The 14,966-nt window shown below is 39.2% G+C and overlaps 1 protein-coding gene across 4 annotated transcripts in view; it reads right to left on the bottom strand.

Moving 5' to 3' along the window:
* FLNB (filamin B) overlaps positions 1 to 14,966 on the bottom strand; it is a 243,583-nt gene that overhangs the window by 93,218 nt on the left and 135,399 nt on the right. For all 4 annotated transcript variants that reach the window (XM_073644626.1, XM_073644627.1, XM_073644628.1 and 1 more), the window contains exons 8-9: positions 7,900 to 8,100; positions 1,681 to 1,818 (exon numbers count right to left, since the gene is read on the bottom strand). In XM_073644626.1, the coding sequence (XP_073500727.1) occupies positions 1,681 to 1,818; positions 7,900 to 8,100 (339 nt within the window). The remainder of the gene's footprint in view (positions 1 to 1,680; positions 1,819 to 7,899; positions 8,101 to 14,966) is intronic.

Below are 14,966 nucleotides of genomic sequence, written 5' to 3'. Positions count from 1 at the left end.
TTAGTCTCTGATCACTCAACATGTTTCAGTAATTAAACCTTAGGGCGTAGTCAGATGTCTGTATAAATCGGACAAAGATCGGAACACAAGGTACGGACTGGCTGACGGCTCTCCCAACTAGAGTGTGACCGCTGCATAGAAATATATGAGGCTGCCGCACTAGGGTCGGGAGAGCCGCCGGCCAGTCCATGAACTGCGGTCCGATCTCTGTTCGATTTATATGGCAGTCTGACTGCACCCTCAGTCATAACCGAGTGCAGAACTACTGATATTGCAAAATTGAATAAAAGTGATGTTTTATTGGAGATTTCTTCATTCCTGGATCTTCTATTGTCTCTGCAAGAATAGTTTAACTAGCAGGAAACAATTGACTTTGGAAGATGTGGATAATCCAAAAAGGAGTCACCTAAGTTATGGGTTAAAAAAAAAGTTTTCTACATAAGACCTTATCTACTCCTCATGATAAAATGGGATTATTGGGGCTTTTTAGAACCTCTTGGCCCCAGCCACTTCCAAGATTGTAGCTATGACTATGGTAGGGGTATGCTCTGATACAGATTTGGCAATGGTGCTTAGAAGTTTCACTGCCTTGTGGGGCTGCTCGTAATAATTTTCCAAGAAGGTTATCCACTACAGAACACTCCAAACCAGTCTACACAATATGATAAACTTTTATCCAAACTTGGTAACTCTCCTGGAAAGTCCTAGAGCCTTCTGATTTGCGGGAAGACCTCGTGGAGCAAGACTAAACAAAAAAAAGGGAACTTATCATCGGGGGAGGGGGAGATGCCAATAGCGGGCTGCCGATTGCTTTGTTCTGCTGTCGGCAGAGATATCTGTTAGGGACTCTCAGAAAACACAGGAGTTCTCGAGCTTTCAAGGTGGTCGACGGCCGAAGTATCGTTTGGGTGACAGCTATCCGATTCATTTAGATGTGAACACTGTATGCCATGAATAAGAGTGGGTTAACTGCTCGAAACGCGTCGACTCTGTACCTCATTTTATGAGGTTACTTTGTTACATGTTTTTACTCAACATTTAAGAACATCTTATGCTTTATCCATGTGGCTGGACTAAAAGATGCAATTTTGGATTTCCGTTGAAATGCTACACGGTAGCATAGTCCATGCCATCGATTAAGCCTTTCTACACTTGGTCGAGCTGGCATACTTTTTGCTTTTCGGACAGCTGTCTAACCTGTGGCCGGCTTTGACAAGGGGAACAGTAATGGCCAGCTGTTAATTTAACATAACCACAAAACTACAATTTGATCATAAGGAACAGGATTATACGGTCACACTGTTAATTTTACTACAACCAAATTTTTACTTAAGAATATTACCCAGTGTTGGGGCGGAGTTGTGCATCTTTCAAAAACGTATATTTTTTTTTAGAACAATGTAAAAAGTAACTAAAAATGAAAAGCTAATCCAGTGCGTTAAGAAAAGGATCAGACACTCCTTAGAGGACAATGAAAATCTGTAACATTATTGTTCCAGCGGATAATAATTTGTCATTTCCTGCCCTTGTTCTAAGTCTGGATATAAAATGGATTTGCTATCAATTACAAAGTATTTTATTTGGCAAGTGCAGCGTGGAGATTTTTGCATTAAACTATTATAAAAACACCCCAAGATTAAGAAAGTGTTTGCATAGAGTTTAACAATACCAGACACTTACTTGGCCCTTTAACGGAGACATGGAGGTCACCACTTCCTGCAGTTCTGGTGTCGACCTTAAAATCAGCAGTTTCTCTAATCCTGACGCCTTTGGGCTGCAAGCCACGTCCGCTGGCTCGACAAGCGTTTGGGTTACAGGCTGTTGAAAAGGAAAGTGATAGGAATATGTTCTCAGATACTTGCATGAAGATAATGTCTTGCATGTAACACGCACATATCTGTGCTTCAAGACAGATGGTGGAAAGATGGCTAGACAGTTGAAATGCGTGAGCATGCCATGCCTTTTCAATGGAGCAACTAAAACATGTATACCGGGAGGATGGCGGTAAGTGTGCCATGTATCACAGTTTTAGGGGTGTAGTAATATAATTGAAGTATATAAAAGAGAAGCAGAGTCACACTGAAAGTATTTACTGCATATGTGGTTAAGCTTAAATTCTGCATAAAACTAAAAAAAATATATTATACCTTAACAAAACACCTTCCATGGTACAATCATGATACGGAAATTATTAGTGGCCAATTTTGTTTTCTACTAAGAACTAAGACTTTACATTTTGCACTATGTCCTTTGACGGCAAATACATTTATAAAGAATGCAACAGAGTTCTATTTTTATTTCTTACATAAATCCATTGTACAAACAAAGAGAAGGAACTTTGTAGTACATCTTATTATAGAAAAATGCTTCTTTCCATTCTCATTTTTCTCCTAGACTGATCATTTATTCTAAAAAACTACTCAAATCTGTCTACGGATCGGTCTTCAGTGAGGGATCTAATTATATTAGCGGATTATGAAAGTCTATGGGGGAGGGAAAAAAAAGTTGGGGGAGTCGTAGACAGATTCTAGCGACAACAACAATGCAAAAATGGTAAATAATGAAGGATACAAGTCACATATGGGCCAGAAATAGTTTTAGTTGTCTTATATACGCATGACCGCTGATTACAAAAAGTGTAGTTGCACTTAAACAAACAAACCAACCAACCAACCACCAGATATCAACATTTTCGAACTGCAAGAGGCAAATGAAATAAAAAAAATAGGACTCAAGGAAAGTCCAAAATGTTTCCCGATATCCTCTTGAACCATTTCGAGTTTGCCTAAACAAACTGCTACTCAACACAAAACCTGAATGAGAGTGGCTACTGAATAATCAGTTAATTAAAACCAGTCTTCATTGTATTGGAATGAATGGAATGAGTGGCACATTACTGGAAGAGTCACATCAGTGGTCTGTAGCACTAGTTAGGTCCAGTAATGTCTTGTTCCTTTAGAATACAGTAAGATTGTTGCTGGGCATAGGGAAAAGACAAACTAGTAAATGTTCTAACACTGGGTCTATTCTACATTATTTTCCATTTGTGGTTTAGGGACCCTATGTCTGAGTTAACAGATCTAAACATTGGTGAAATAAGTCTTTACTACTACTATTAGAGGTAAATGCATCAGTCATTAGACAAATAATGTTAGCGTTGGGCAATCGGGGACCAACATCCTCTCTATTTTAATTAGACAGTTTTGTTACATTTAAATAGGACCCGTCAATAGTTCACAAATGTCCAGTTTTTGCTCTCATTTTGTTCACACTGCTCCCCAGAGTATTCAGTTGTTTTTTTTTTTTTTTATTAAATCCAGTGATATGAGCCTTTTATTCAATGCTACTTTAAGGGTTTGTCCACATGGCTGTAAAAATCGAATGAGTGCTGTCCGTCATTTTGAGGGAGAGCAGTCGGACAAATGTTCTTCTATGGGGCCATACACATGTCCAAGGAAAAAATTGGACATGTCAGAGGAAAAAAAAAAATTCAGCATGCACGAGTTGCATCGGATTAATGGCCATTCATGTCTATGGGTCAGTGAAAAAAAAAATAAAAATCGGAAGACACTCGGATGACATCCAAGTGTGCTCACATTTTCATGGACCGACAGAATGGAGAAGATTGAGAATTGTTTTTTTTCTCTGAGAAAATAAGATCACACACTGATTAAACGCTGATCAGAGTGTGATTAGTATAATCGACCCTTTTTCTGTCATCTGAGAAAATCGATCCAAATGGCCCTAGTCTTATGGTCTTTTTCAAGGGGGCATGGCTCACAGGTTAATAATACTGAGCAGACTAAAGATAAGCCCCCACAGAATCCTGCTAGCAACACCCCCTTGGCAAAGGCCATACAAAATGAGCATTAATACAAAAGGCCCATATCTCTGAAACCATATTAAAAAAAAAAAAAAAAAAAAAAAACAATACTCAGGAGAACAGTGGGAATAAAATAAGAGCAAAAACTGGCCACTTTTAACCTTTCTTCTTTAGGCTAGGGCCACACGACCGATTTTCTCTCATCCAAGACAAAATCGGTCTGATTATGCTGATCAGGGTGCGATCAGATGTGGAGGGAAAAAAAAAAATTTCTCCATTTTCTCCTTTACTGTGTCCGTAAAAATCGGACAGCACTCGGATGTCATCTGAGTGCGGTCCGATATTTTCAACCAACTGAATGGCCAAGTTCGTTTGATCGGAGGCAACTTTGCATGTGGCAATTTTTTTTCCTCGGAGGGAAAAAAAAACCCTGACATGTGCACAGCCCCATAGAATAACACGGGGATGAGCGCTATCCGTCAAACACCTCCTATCTCCATAACAGGGGTCCCTCGCTCCCTTGTTCTGGTCACTGTCCAACCACCAGTGAGGATAGGTGATGGCTCATGCGACGGCTCTTTCCATTCATTGCTCAGAAGCTCAGAATATAAATTGGGCATATACTATCAGCTGTATTCAGAACGCCCTTATCAATGTATGGAGCCGGAGCATGCACCGCCACCTCTCCAATTACTACCGGAATGATAGATCAGAGGGACACCGGTTCTGGAGGTAGGTGCGAGACCCAGAGGTGGCTTTGAGACAAACCCTTTAAGGGTATGTGCACACGTTAAGTATTTGGTGCAGGAATTTCTTCACCATTTCTGCACCTCTTCGCAGGAAAAATGCAGTGTATAATGGGTGCGTTTTTGCTGCATTTTGTATGCATTATTTACATGCGTTTTTGGTGCAGATTTTTCCCCACTCATTAGTATGAGTGAAATCTGCAGCAAAAACACTGAAAGAATTGACATGCTGCAGATATAAATCTGCAAGTCAAAAATAAGCAACGTGTGAATGAGACGTCATGATCCTCATTCATTCACTTTGCTGGCATCAGGAACCCCTTCAGGTTTTGTGACAAATCTGCGCAGAAAAAAAGCGACACATCTGCAATGTGTGCACAGGCCTTAAGTCTTGTTTTCCTATGAATCCGTGAATAAAAAATTCTGTGTGCCTCTGCATGAAAACGTAGGCCCACAAATGTATAGTATGAGCTCAATAATTTCGATGGACGCCGCATTACTGCTCTGCATGACATAAATCCATAATGCGGCCATATGCACAGTTACAAACACAATATAAAGAGTCTAAATAATTAATCACAAAATATGAAAAAAAAAAAAAATAAAAACATTTTAATGTCTACGTGTTCAGTACATGCTATGGGTGCAAAGGTTAAATTACGAACGCTCAAAACAGACTCCATTAAATATGTATATAGACAATTGCTGTTAGACGACATGATACATGCAAAATAGAGGTGACCAAGCGACAATGTAAGAGACAGGGTTGGGGCGATTCACTTTGCCATAAGCGAAGGCTTATTATTTTTTTCGGGGAAGCTTTATGTATAGTCACAGGCCCTACACGTTAAAACTATCAAAGATAAACAACTGTCACCCATAGCAACCAATTACAGCTTGGTTATTATTTTGTGAACTGCCCTGGAAAAATGAAAGCCGAGCTGTGATTGGTCGCTAAGGGCACTAAAAACAAATCTACTTTAGCCAGTTCTACTACATTTTTCACATATAGGGGGCAACTATGTGAAAACTATGACTAAATATTCCCCCCGAGAAACTATGTTGATCTATTGAATGGGGCAAATATATCAAAACTACTAAGTGAAAATGGTCTTCGCTGGCCATAGCAACCAATCGCAGCGCAGCTTTCATTTTACCAGAGCAGTTTAAAAAATGAAAGAGGAGTTCTGGTTAGTTGCTGAGGGCAGCAGAGATTCTTTTAGGCCATTCTGATAATGGATGCCCAATGTCTATGCAAAACATGGTTTCTACGTGTAGTATTAACGTCGTGTGGACAGACACTTTTATAGATCCAATAATAAAATGAGAGATCCTCAGTTTTCAAAACAAAGACATTTTAGGGTAAAAGATCAACCACATACGCCAAAGACCCCCTTAAAGGCTAGACCACCTAGACATGGAAAAAAAGACATTCAGCCCAGATTATTGGGAATGGGGGTGACAGACAACATTTCCACATGAGCAGACGTCAAGATCCTGCAAACTCTTACCATCCCTGGCCTGAACACAACTACGAGGCCTAGGCAGGGACGTCCGTTATCCAAAAAGGGCAGAGAACATCAGAAATTGGGGAGCAGAGATCTGGAAGCGCAGCAGGAAGGAGGAGGCAGATGAGAGCATAGCAGTTGAAAGCAGAGTAGAAAAATGTCTGAACAGAGCAAGAAGCCATTAATCAAAAGCATTGTATGTGCTCGAATATTGAAAACCAAAATAACTCTGTCGATAGCCCAGAAAAGCAGCGAAGAAAGTCATCCAATCTAAAAACCAGCTCTAAAAGCTATCGGAAATGCTCTAAAAAGTACCATACAAAGGGGTTGTCCACCTTTGGGAACAAATTTTCATTTACTTTAATGTATGTAATGTAAAAATCATTTTTGCAATTGAGTTTCATTAAAAATTTTGCACCATTTGCTTTCTATAGCCTGGCTGCAGAATGAGTTAACAGAGAATCCATCAGTGAGCCAGCTTATGACGGTATGATGGAAAGTTTAAGCCTATCAGTATTTTTTCTGAGCTCTAGATAGGCCGATTTAAGACCTCTGAGCCCATTAACAGTTCAATATGCAGCGATAGAAAGTAGTTTGTAGAAACAAAATGGTGCAATATTTTTAATTAAACCCAATAGCAAAAATTATTTTTAGCCCCAAATACACACAACTTTAGGGAAATAAAAAATGTCCTCAGAGGTGGACAGCCCTTTTAAGGTTTAGGCAAGTTTGTTTTCCCTTTGGTTTCTACTCATATAAAGGCTGCAAGTAGCAAGCATGCTGTGTAAGGCGCCACTGTATATTCTACATTAAAAGGGAACTTTTACCTAGAATTTTATGGCTTGTCTGAGGTTATGGCAGAGCAATACAGATACCCTCTGATGGTCATGCTTGCACAGCTCCCTCCGTTGAGTGGTTTCGGAGTTATAAAGCTGAGGCACTTGTTTGACTGTATCCAGAACTCTTACTTCTGCCATGACACCAGGCAGATCCAGGGAGGGTAATGAGAGGACCCCGTTTGCCGAAATAGATGAGGGTCCTAGCGATGGGACCTGCATTTATCAGACATTTACTATGATACCCTGTAGATGACAGTACCCCTTTAAAACTCAATTGCACAGTATTCAGAAAGCTCCTCAACAAACTTTACCAGTGGCTGCAAGAATTCAGAAAAGTATTATTTTTTACTACTTTAATAGAGGGTATTTGGAACTTTGGAGGACCAAAATATATTTTTAAAACTCATTTTCAGCTTTAGAATTCTGATACAGTGCTGCTGAGAGTTAAACCTCTACTGAAAGTGATTTACAGAAATATTTCTAGACCAGGCTACCGCACTATGATTATTTTTCTTTATCTGGAGGTAAAACTTTAAGGGTATGTGCACACTGCATTTTTTCAGGCTGATTCTGCCTGGAATCTGCTTGAAAAAGTACTGCAAAAAGTAAACATAATGCACAGCAATATAAAAACAATGTACATTCTTTTGCTACTTATATCCATTTCAGGGTTTGGAATCCATAAAGTGATTAAAAGAAGCGTCATGTTCATTATTTAGTCGGTTTCTTAAAGACACCGTGTACACATACCCTAAGAAATCAGCACGGAACTTTGAACCTAAAAACTACAAAATTGTAAAAGTTAAAAAATTCCCTATATAAGCCTCTCCATTCACTAGTTAGGTTACACATATCTAGGATACTATATAGAAAATAGAGTACAAAGACTGTATTATAAATTGGCAAAAATTGTCAATTGTTAAAAATGAAAAGAAAGGCATACATATTTATGATTATATACGTTTCAAAAGTCTCCTACTTACCTTCTCCGATATTAACCAGATAAGGACATTTGGGTATAGCTTCCCCACCAAAGTTGATATTAACACTGTGAGGGCCAGCTTTCATGGGTTTATAAGTGCAGCGATAGACACAATTTCCTTTATCTTCAAGTACAATATCAACTGTATTGTTCCGCCCCTGAGGATCTATCACTTCAACACCAATGTCTCCAATTCCAGCACCTACAGCAAATGCAAAGGTACAAAGCTTAGAATGACACATACAACAGACAAAATAATATTTGCACACTGGAACTGTGGGCAGCAACTAACAGAATGGTTTTTAACAAGGAGAAATGCAAAGTCCTACATCTGGGCAAGAAAAATGAAAAATGCATATACAGAATGGGAGGAATAGGGCTAACCAACAGCACATGTGAAAAAGACTTGGGTATACTAATAAATCACAGACTGCACATGAGTCAACAGTGTGATGCAGCAGCAAAAAAGGCAAACACAATTCTGAGTTGCATTAACAGAAGCATACAGTCTAGATCTCGTGAATTAATTATCTCCCTCTACTCCTCCGTGGTCAGACCTCATCTGGAATACGGTGTCCAGTTCTGGGTACCACATCTTAAAGACATGAAGAAGCTGGAGCAAGTTTAGAGAAGAGTAAACAGAATGGTGCATACCATGTCCTATGAGGAACGGTTAGAGGATTTGGGAATGTTTAGCCTCTAAAAGAGAAGACTGAGAGGAGACTTAATAGCGGTCTACAAATATCTCAAGGGCTGTCACAGTGTAGAGGGATCAGCTCTATACTCATTTGCACAAAAAGACTAGACGTAATGGAATGAAAGTGAAAGGAAGAAGCTACAAGGGAGAAGATACAGATTAGAGATTAGAAAACACTTTTTGACACTGAGGTGATCAATGAGTGTTACAGGCGGCCACGAGAGGTGGTGAGGTTTCCTTCAATGGAAGTCTTCAAACAGAGGCTGGACAGACATCTGTCTGAGATGGTTTAGTGAATCCTGCATTGAGCAGGGGGTTGGACACGATGACCCTGGAGGTCCCTTCTAACTCTAAAATTCTAGGATTTTCTTTTAAAGTTTTCTAAAACTTTGGCCTTTCTTTTTCTCCAACTTTTATCCATATTGCATTTATAAAGTAGGCCTATATGGAAGTTCTGCTTTGAATATGTTAGAGCATTTGATTCAATGCTCTTCATGACTAACAAGAATGACATGAATGGAAGAGACAGCTCCCTTTCTAAGATTAGGTTTAATTGTTTTATATATTATATATTACCTATTAATCTAAATGTGATATCAGTCTGTGGGAAAATGTTGGTGCAGACACCAAAACAAACCCTCAGCTTTCATCCACTGAGGGCAGGAGCGGTGTTTTCCTTGGCTCAGCAATGCTAGTCGCTGTTCCGTGGAATAAGAGCATCCTTTGTGTTTTCTGTTCTAAATTTAGCAAAAGAGAAGGAACTGGCTAATATTTCAGTCCGGGCTGTATTACCAAGGACGCTGCATTAGCTAAACAGAGAAGCGTGGAAAGAAATATATAAATGAGGATAATTTAAGAATATAATGGCATAGGTCACTTTCACTTTGTAGAAAAAAAGGCAACATAATGAGATCCATTTGGAAACCGTACAAATCTGTCATTCAGAATTAACTAGATCTGATAGGTGAGGCATAATATAACATTTTAGATAATCAAATGGTAGGGGGGAAAAAACTAAAAAAAAAAAAAAAAAGAAAAAAATTGAAAATTGCAATAGCTTAGGAAAAATATTTGGTGCAGAAGTTCAAACGTAGAACAGATATTTAAAAAAAAAAAAAAATCATAAAATAATATTGAATCATTTCCCATAGTAGCTAGTTTCAAACTTTTTCTAGGGCCCTTTGGAAACTTTCAGAAAATTCTTGTTCCCCAGCTGCAGTTTGTTTTTGAAAAAAAAACAACTGGGCTTTACACTCCCAGGGTCCAGAATGGAGACTCCACTTCTGCTCCCTGTCATTTATCTCAGTTTAAACTCTTGAGCCTGTGCTTTGTGGTAGTCTTCAGTCCACCGAGCCGCAGCAGATACACCTTTTTTCCGGGTGTTTAGTTTCGGTTATTCTTGCTTCAGTCTGTTTAGGGTAACAGGTGTTTTCATTTACTCATTTGTCTGTCCTATCACCTTTCAGGCACGGCTTTATAAACTTTCCCCCTGCTGGTATTTCTTGCTGGTGATAATCTCATTTGGATGTCCAGCCATACTGCTGTAGTTTAAGCCAGTCAGTGAAAGACCAACTAGGATTTATCTATTTGCTGTTTATGTTCTTTATCCTGCACCTATGTTTTGTTTCTTTTTAGGAAGTAGGCGGCATATTCTCTAACAGTATGTACTTAATCCTTTATTTTGAAACCGTGGTTTGGTTTTCGCACTCCAGGATCTCTTTCTATTTCAGCACACTTTCCCTTCTGTAGGTAATTTGCACTCTGCTCTGCCCTCCGGTTATTTAGGAGGAACGTGAAACACTTGATGGCAACTCAGGCAACGTATGCCTGAGTTGCCATCATCTAGTCTGTGGTTAGAGCTATCTCAGCTCGCTCAGGAACCTCTAGGGACTGCGGGGTCAGGACCTCCAGTCTCTACAGAAATTGGAAGGGTCAGTTGCAGTTTTAGTGTGTAACCTATTTTCCCCAAGTAAGTTGCTATACTACTATCATAACACTGCCGCTGCCTGCAGTGCTGATGACAGCACTGGCTCTGCCCCAGTAGATAGCATGTGTTACTCTGAGACAATGAGCTCCCTGATTGGCTGCAGCGCTGTTCATGTGACACCAGGAGAAATGGTGGACACTCAGTGCTGGACTTCGTGAGGGAGAGTAATATGCAGTTTGATTTTTTGTTTTAAAACGAACCTGCACGAACATAGTGGGAATAGCTCCCTATAATTTAATATCCAACAATGACTTATAGGGTAGCTACCTTCACTAGGTGGCATTAGCAAGATTGCTTTCTTTAAAGGAGAGAGCTAATTTTCATACTAATATGTCTAGGCTGTGGCATACCTTTTCTTTAAAAAAGTGCATTAGTCTCAATACTGGAAACATTTCCTGGATGCCTGTTGTCATCACTAAGTCGCCAGTCTGCATGTGGCATCTATTCAGATCTATACATAGTTGTGCCCTCTAGTGGTGGCAATTGGCAGCCAAATAAAATTTAAAAAAAAAAAGAAGGACGAGCAGGAATTTTGGCCCTTAAGATGCTGGATTAAAGGGATTCAGAATAGGATCCAAAATAAGAAACAAAAATAAAGGCCCTTTTGGAAGCTTTCTTATATCTAAAACATTTTCCTCCACAAAGGTTGGCATTGAATACAATGATTGAGTGCTGAACTTGGGAGGTTGTATAAATACTGTATGCCCAGGCTGGAGTTTTTAATACATTGGAATTTCTCATTTGTTTGTCTTCTTATCCAGTCTGTCAAACTAAATATTTTAAGAGCAATGGCAGACTAACACTTCATAATCAGAATTGGCTCCGACACTAGAGTTCTAATAATCACTACCAGCCTGGAGAATCATAAGTCATAAGATACATGAAAAAAAAAGAAGGAAATATTCAATGCAGATGCAAGCTTGCTTTTACAAATCCAGGATGCAAGTGCAATCTCCAGATAGTGACGACATTTCCTACATCAGGAATGTTCATTTATAATTTAATTCACTAGAAAGTAAATGTGTCAAGCACTGAGGTCAAAAATTTTAAAGAACTTAATGTGCTTTTTTCTCACTTCTGAATGCACATTTACAAGAGGTGCGGTACTTTGGTGCCCTTTGGTTGTTACAAAGGACTCCTTCCTTTTGTGGAAGGTCCAAACAGGACAAGGGCCTGACTTGCCCATAGAGGAGACAACTGTGTGCTGGGGCCTAACAATTGCAGTCGCAGAGGTAGCGACAATAGCCGCGCCCGTGTGGGTGATTGGCCCTGTGACGCCGGCGCAAACGTCAACTGGATGTGCGTCTGAGACCAGCAGCTGACGTCTGTGTGCACGGCAGTGACGTCATGCGCTCCAGTCACTTGCATGCTGAAGTCAGCTGCTGGCTTCAGAAGAGGACGCCTCGCGGGGGAGCAGAGGGAAGGCAAGTAGAATTTATTTTAAAATATATATATATATATATATATATATATATATATATATATATATATATATATATATATATATATATATATATATATATATATATATATATATATATAGAGAGATATATATATATATATATATATATATATATATATATATATATATATATATATATATATATATATATATATATATATATATATATATATATATATATATATATATAGTACAGACCAAAAGTGTGCAAAGCAGTCATCAATGCAAAAGGTGGCTACTTTGAAGAACCTAGAATATAAGACATATTTTCAGTTGCTTCACACTTTTTTGTTAAGTATATAATTCCACATGTGTTAATTCATAGTTTTGATGCCTTCAGTGTGAATGTACAATTTTCTTAGTCATGAAAATACAGAAAAACTTTAAATGAGAAGGTGTGTCCAAACTTTTGGTCTGTACTGTGTGTATGTATGTATGTATGTATGTATGTATACACACACATACATACACACATACATACATACATACTATATCTATCTATCAGTACAGACCAAAAGTCTGAGGAAGGGGGTCTGAGGAAGGACGCACCGAAACGCGCGTCGGGGTGGGCATTACACATGCAGCAGGAATAGCCACCGCTATATTTGGACACTCCAACCAGCAGGTATGAGGACATAATGTTATATATGTTTATAATGCTGAATATATACTACAATACAGCAAAAATTTGTGTACACTGAAACATATTAAAACAATTTATTCCATATACCGCTGGTTACATTTTGGATGGTGCTCTAATGTAGTACAAGTTACATTGCCATTGATACTGACATACTGCCATTGTAGCAGGTCCTATGTAGCAGTGTTGGTTATACTTAAGTATTACTCTGATTTCCTGTGTGCATATTATTATCTATTCTAAATGCGATATACAGTACAGACCAAAAGTTTGGACACACCCTCTCATTTAAAGATATTTTTGTATTTTCATGACTATGAAAATTGTACATTCACACTGAAGGCATCAAAACTATGAATTAACACATGTGGAATTATATACTTAACAAAAAAGTGTGAAGCAACTGAAAATATGTCTTATATTCTAGGTTCTTCAAAGTAGCCACCTTTTGCTTTGATGACTGCTTTGCACAATCTTGGCATTCTCTTGATGAGCTTCAAGAGGTAGTCACCGGAAATGGTTTTCACTTCACAGGTGTACCCTGTCAGGTTTAATAAGTGGGATTTCTTGCCTTATAAATGGGGTTGGGACCATCAGCTGTGTTGTGCAGAAGTCAGGTGGATAAACAGCTGATAGTCCTACTGAATAGACTGTTAGAATTTGTATTATGGCAAGAAAAAAGCAGCTAAGTAAAGAAAAACGAGTGGCCATCATTACTTTAAGAGATGAAGGTCAGTCAGCTCGAAAAATTGGGAAAACTTTGAAAGTGTCCCCAAGTGCAGTTGCAAAAACCATCAAGCGCTACAAAGAAACTGGCTCACATGAGGACCGCCCCAGGAAAGGAAGACCAAGAGTCACCTCTGCCTCTGAGGATAAGTTTATCCGAGTCACCAGCCTCAGAAATCGCAGGTTAACAGCAGCTCAGATTAGAGACCAAGTCAATGCCACACATTAGCAGCAGACACATCTCTACAACAACTGTTAAGGGGAGACTTTGCGCAGCAGGCCTTCATGGTAAAATAGCTGCTAGGAAACCATTGCTAAGGACAGGCAACAAGCAGAAGAGACTGGTTTGGGCTAAAGAACACAAGGAATGGACATCAGACCAGTGGAAATCTGTGCTTTGGTCTGATGAGTCCAAATTTGAGATCTTTGGTTCCAACCACCGTGTCTTTGTGCGACGCAGAAAAGGTGAACGGATGGACTCTACATGCCTGGTTCCCACCGTGAAGCATGGAGGAGGAGGTGTGATGGTGTGGGGGTGCTTTTCTGGTGACACTGTTGGGGATTTATTCAAAATTGAAGGCATACTGAACCAGCATGGCTACCACAGCATCTTGCAGCGGCATGCTATTCCATCCGGTTTGCGTTTAGTTGGACCATCATTTATTTTTCAACAGGACAATGACCCCAAACACACCTCCAGGATGTGTAAAGGCTATTTGACCAAGAAGGAGAGAGATGGGGTGGTACGCCAGATGACCTGGCCTCCACAGTCACCAGACCTGAACCCAATCGAGATGGTTTGGGATGAGCTGGACCACAGAGTGAAGGCAAAAGGGCCAACAAGTGCTAAGCATCTCTGGGAACTCCTTCAAGATTGTTGGAAGACCATTTCTGGTGACTACCTCTTGAAGCTCATCAAGAGAATGCCAAGATTGTGCAAAGCAGTCATTAAAGCAAAAGGTGGCTACTTTGAAGAACCTAGAATATAAGATATATTTTCAGTTGTTTCACACTTTTTTGTTAAGTATATAATTCCACATGTGTTAATTCATAGTTTTGATGCCTTCAGTGTGAATGTACAATTTTCATAGTCATGAAAATACAGAAAAATCTTTAAATGAGAAGGTGTGTCCAAACTTTTGGTCTGTACTGTATATACATTTTTTTTATTATGTGTATGCTCTTTTTTCTGTGTCACCATATACCCTAACTTGTTCCAATAGAGGTCTTTTTTATTGAACACATATGGCCTTCCTGTCGGATGTTTATTTAAAGGTTTTTTTCATTCTATTCCGATTGGTCAATCCAATCTAGTCAGCAGAGACACATTATCCATAATGTGGATGGTTAGGAGTATTAACACTGTACATAAATTCAATGTGTATTATCTGCTTGCTCTTTGCAATCCTTTAATTGTCTTCGCCAACTTGGCATGGTCAAAGAGACCATGATAGTTGAGGACCACGACCACTTGGCTTAAAAGACTAAGTATATAGGAAAAATGGAGCCTGATCTCAGGAACGGAGAGGCTCATGAGCAAAAGTAATATAATAATA

The sequence above is a fragment of the Phyllobates terribilis genome, unplaced genomic scaffold (assembly GCF_046119375.1).
Source record: "Phyllobates terribilis strain yellow unplaced genomic scaffold, ASM4611937v1 Scaffold_8__6_contigs__length_399053987, whole genome shotgun sequence".
NCBI classification, from domain to species: domain Eukaryota; kingdom Metazoa; phylum Chordata; class Amphibia; order Anura; family Dendrobatidae; genus Phyllobates; species Phyllobates terribilis.
The sequence above is the reverse complement of the archived record's forward strand: the minus strand, read 5'-3'. Positions and strand labels throughout refer to the sequence as shown.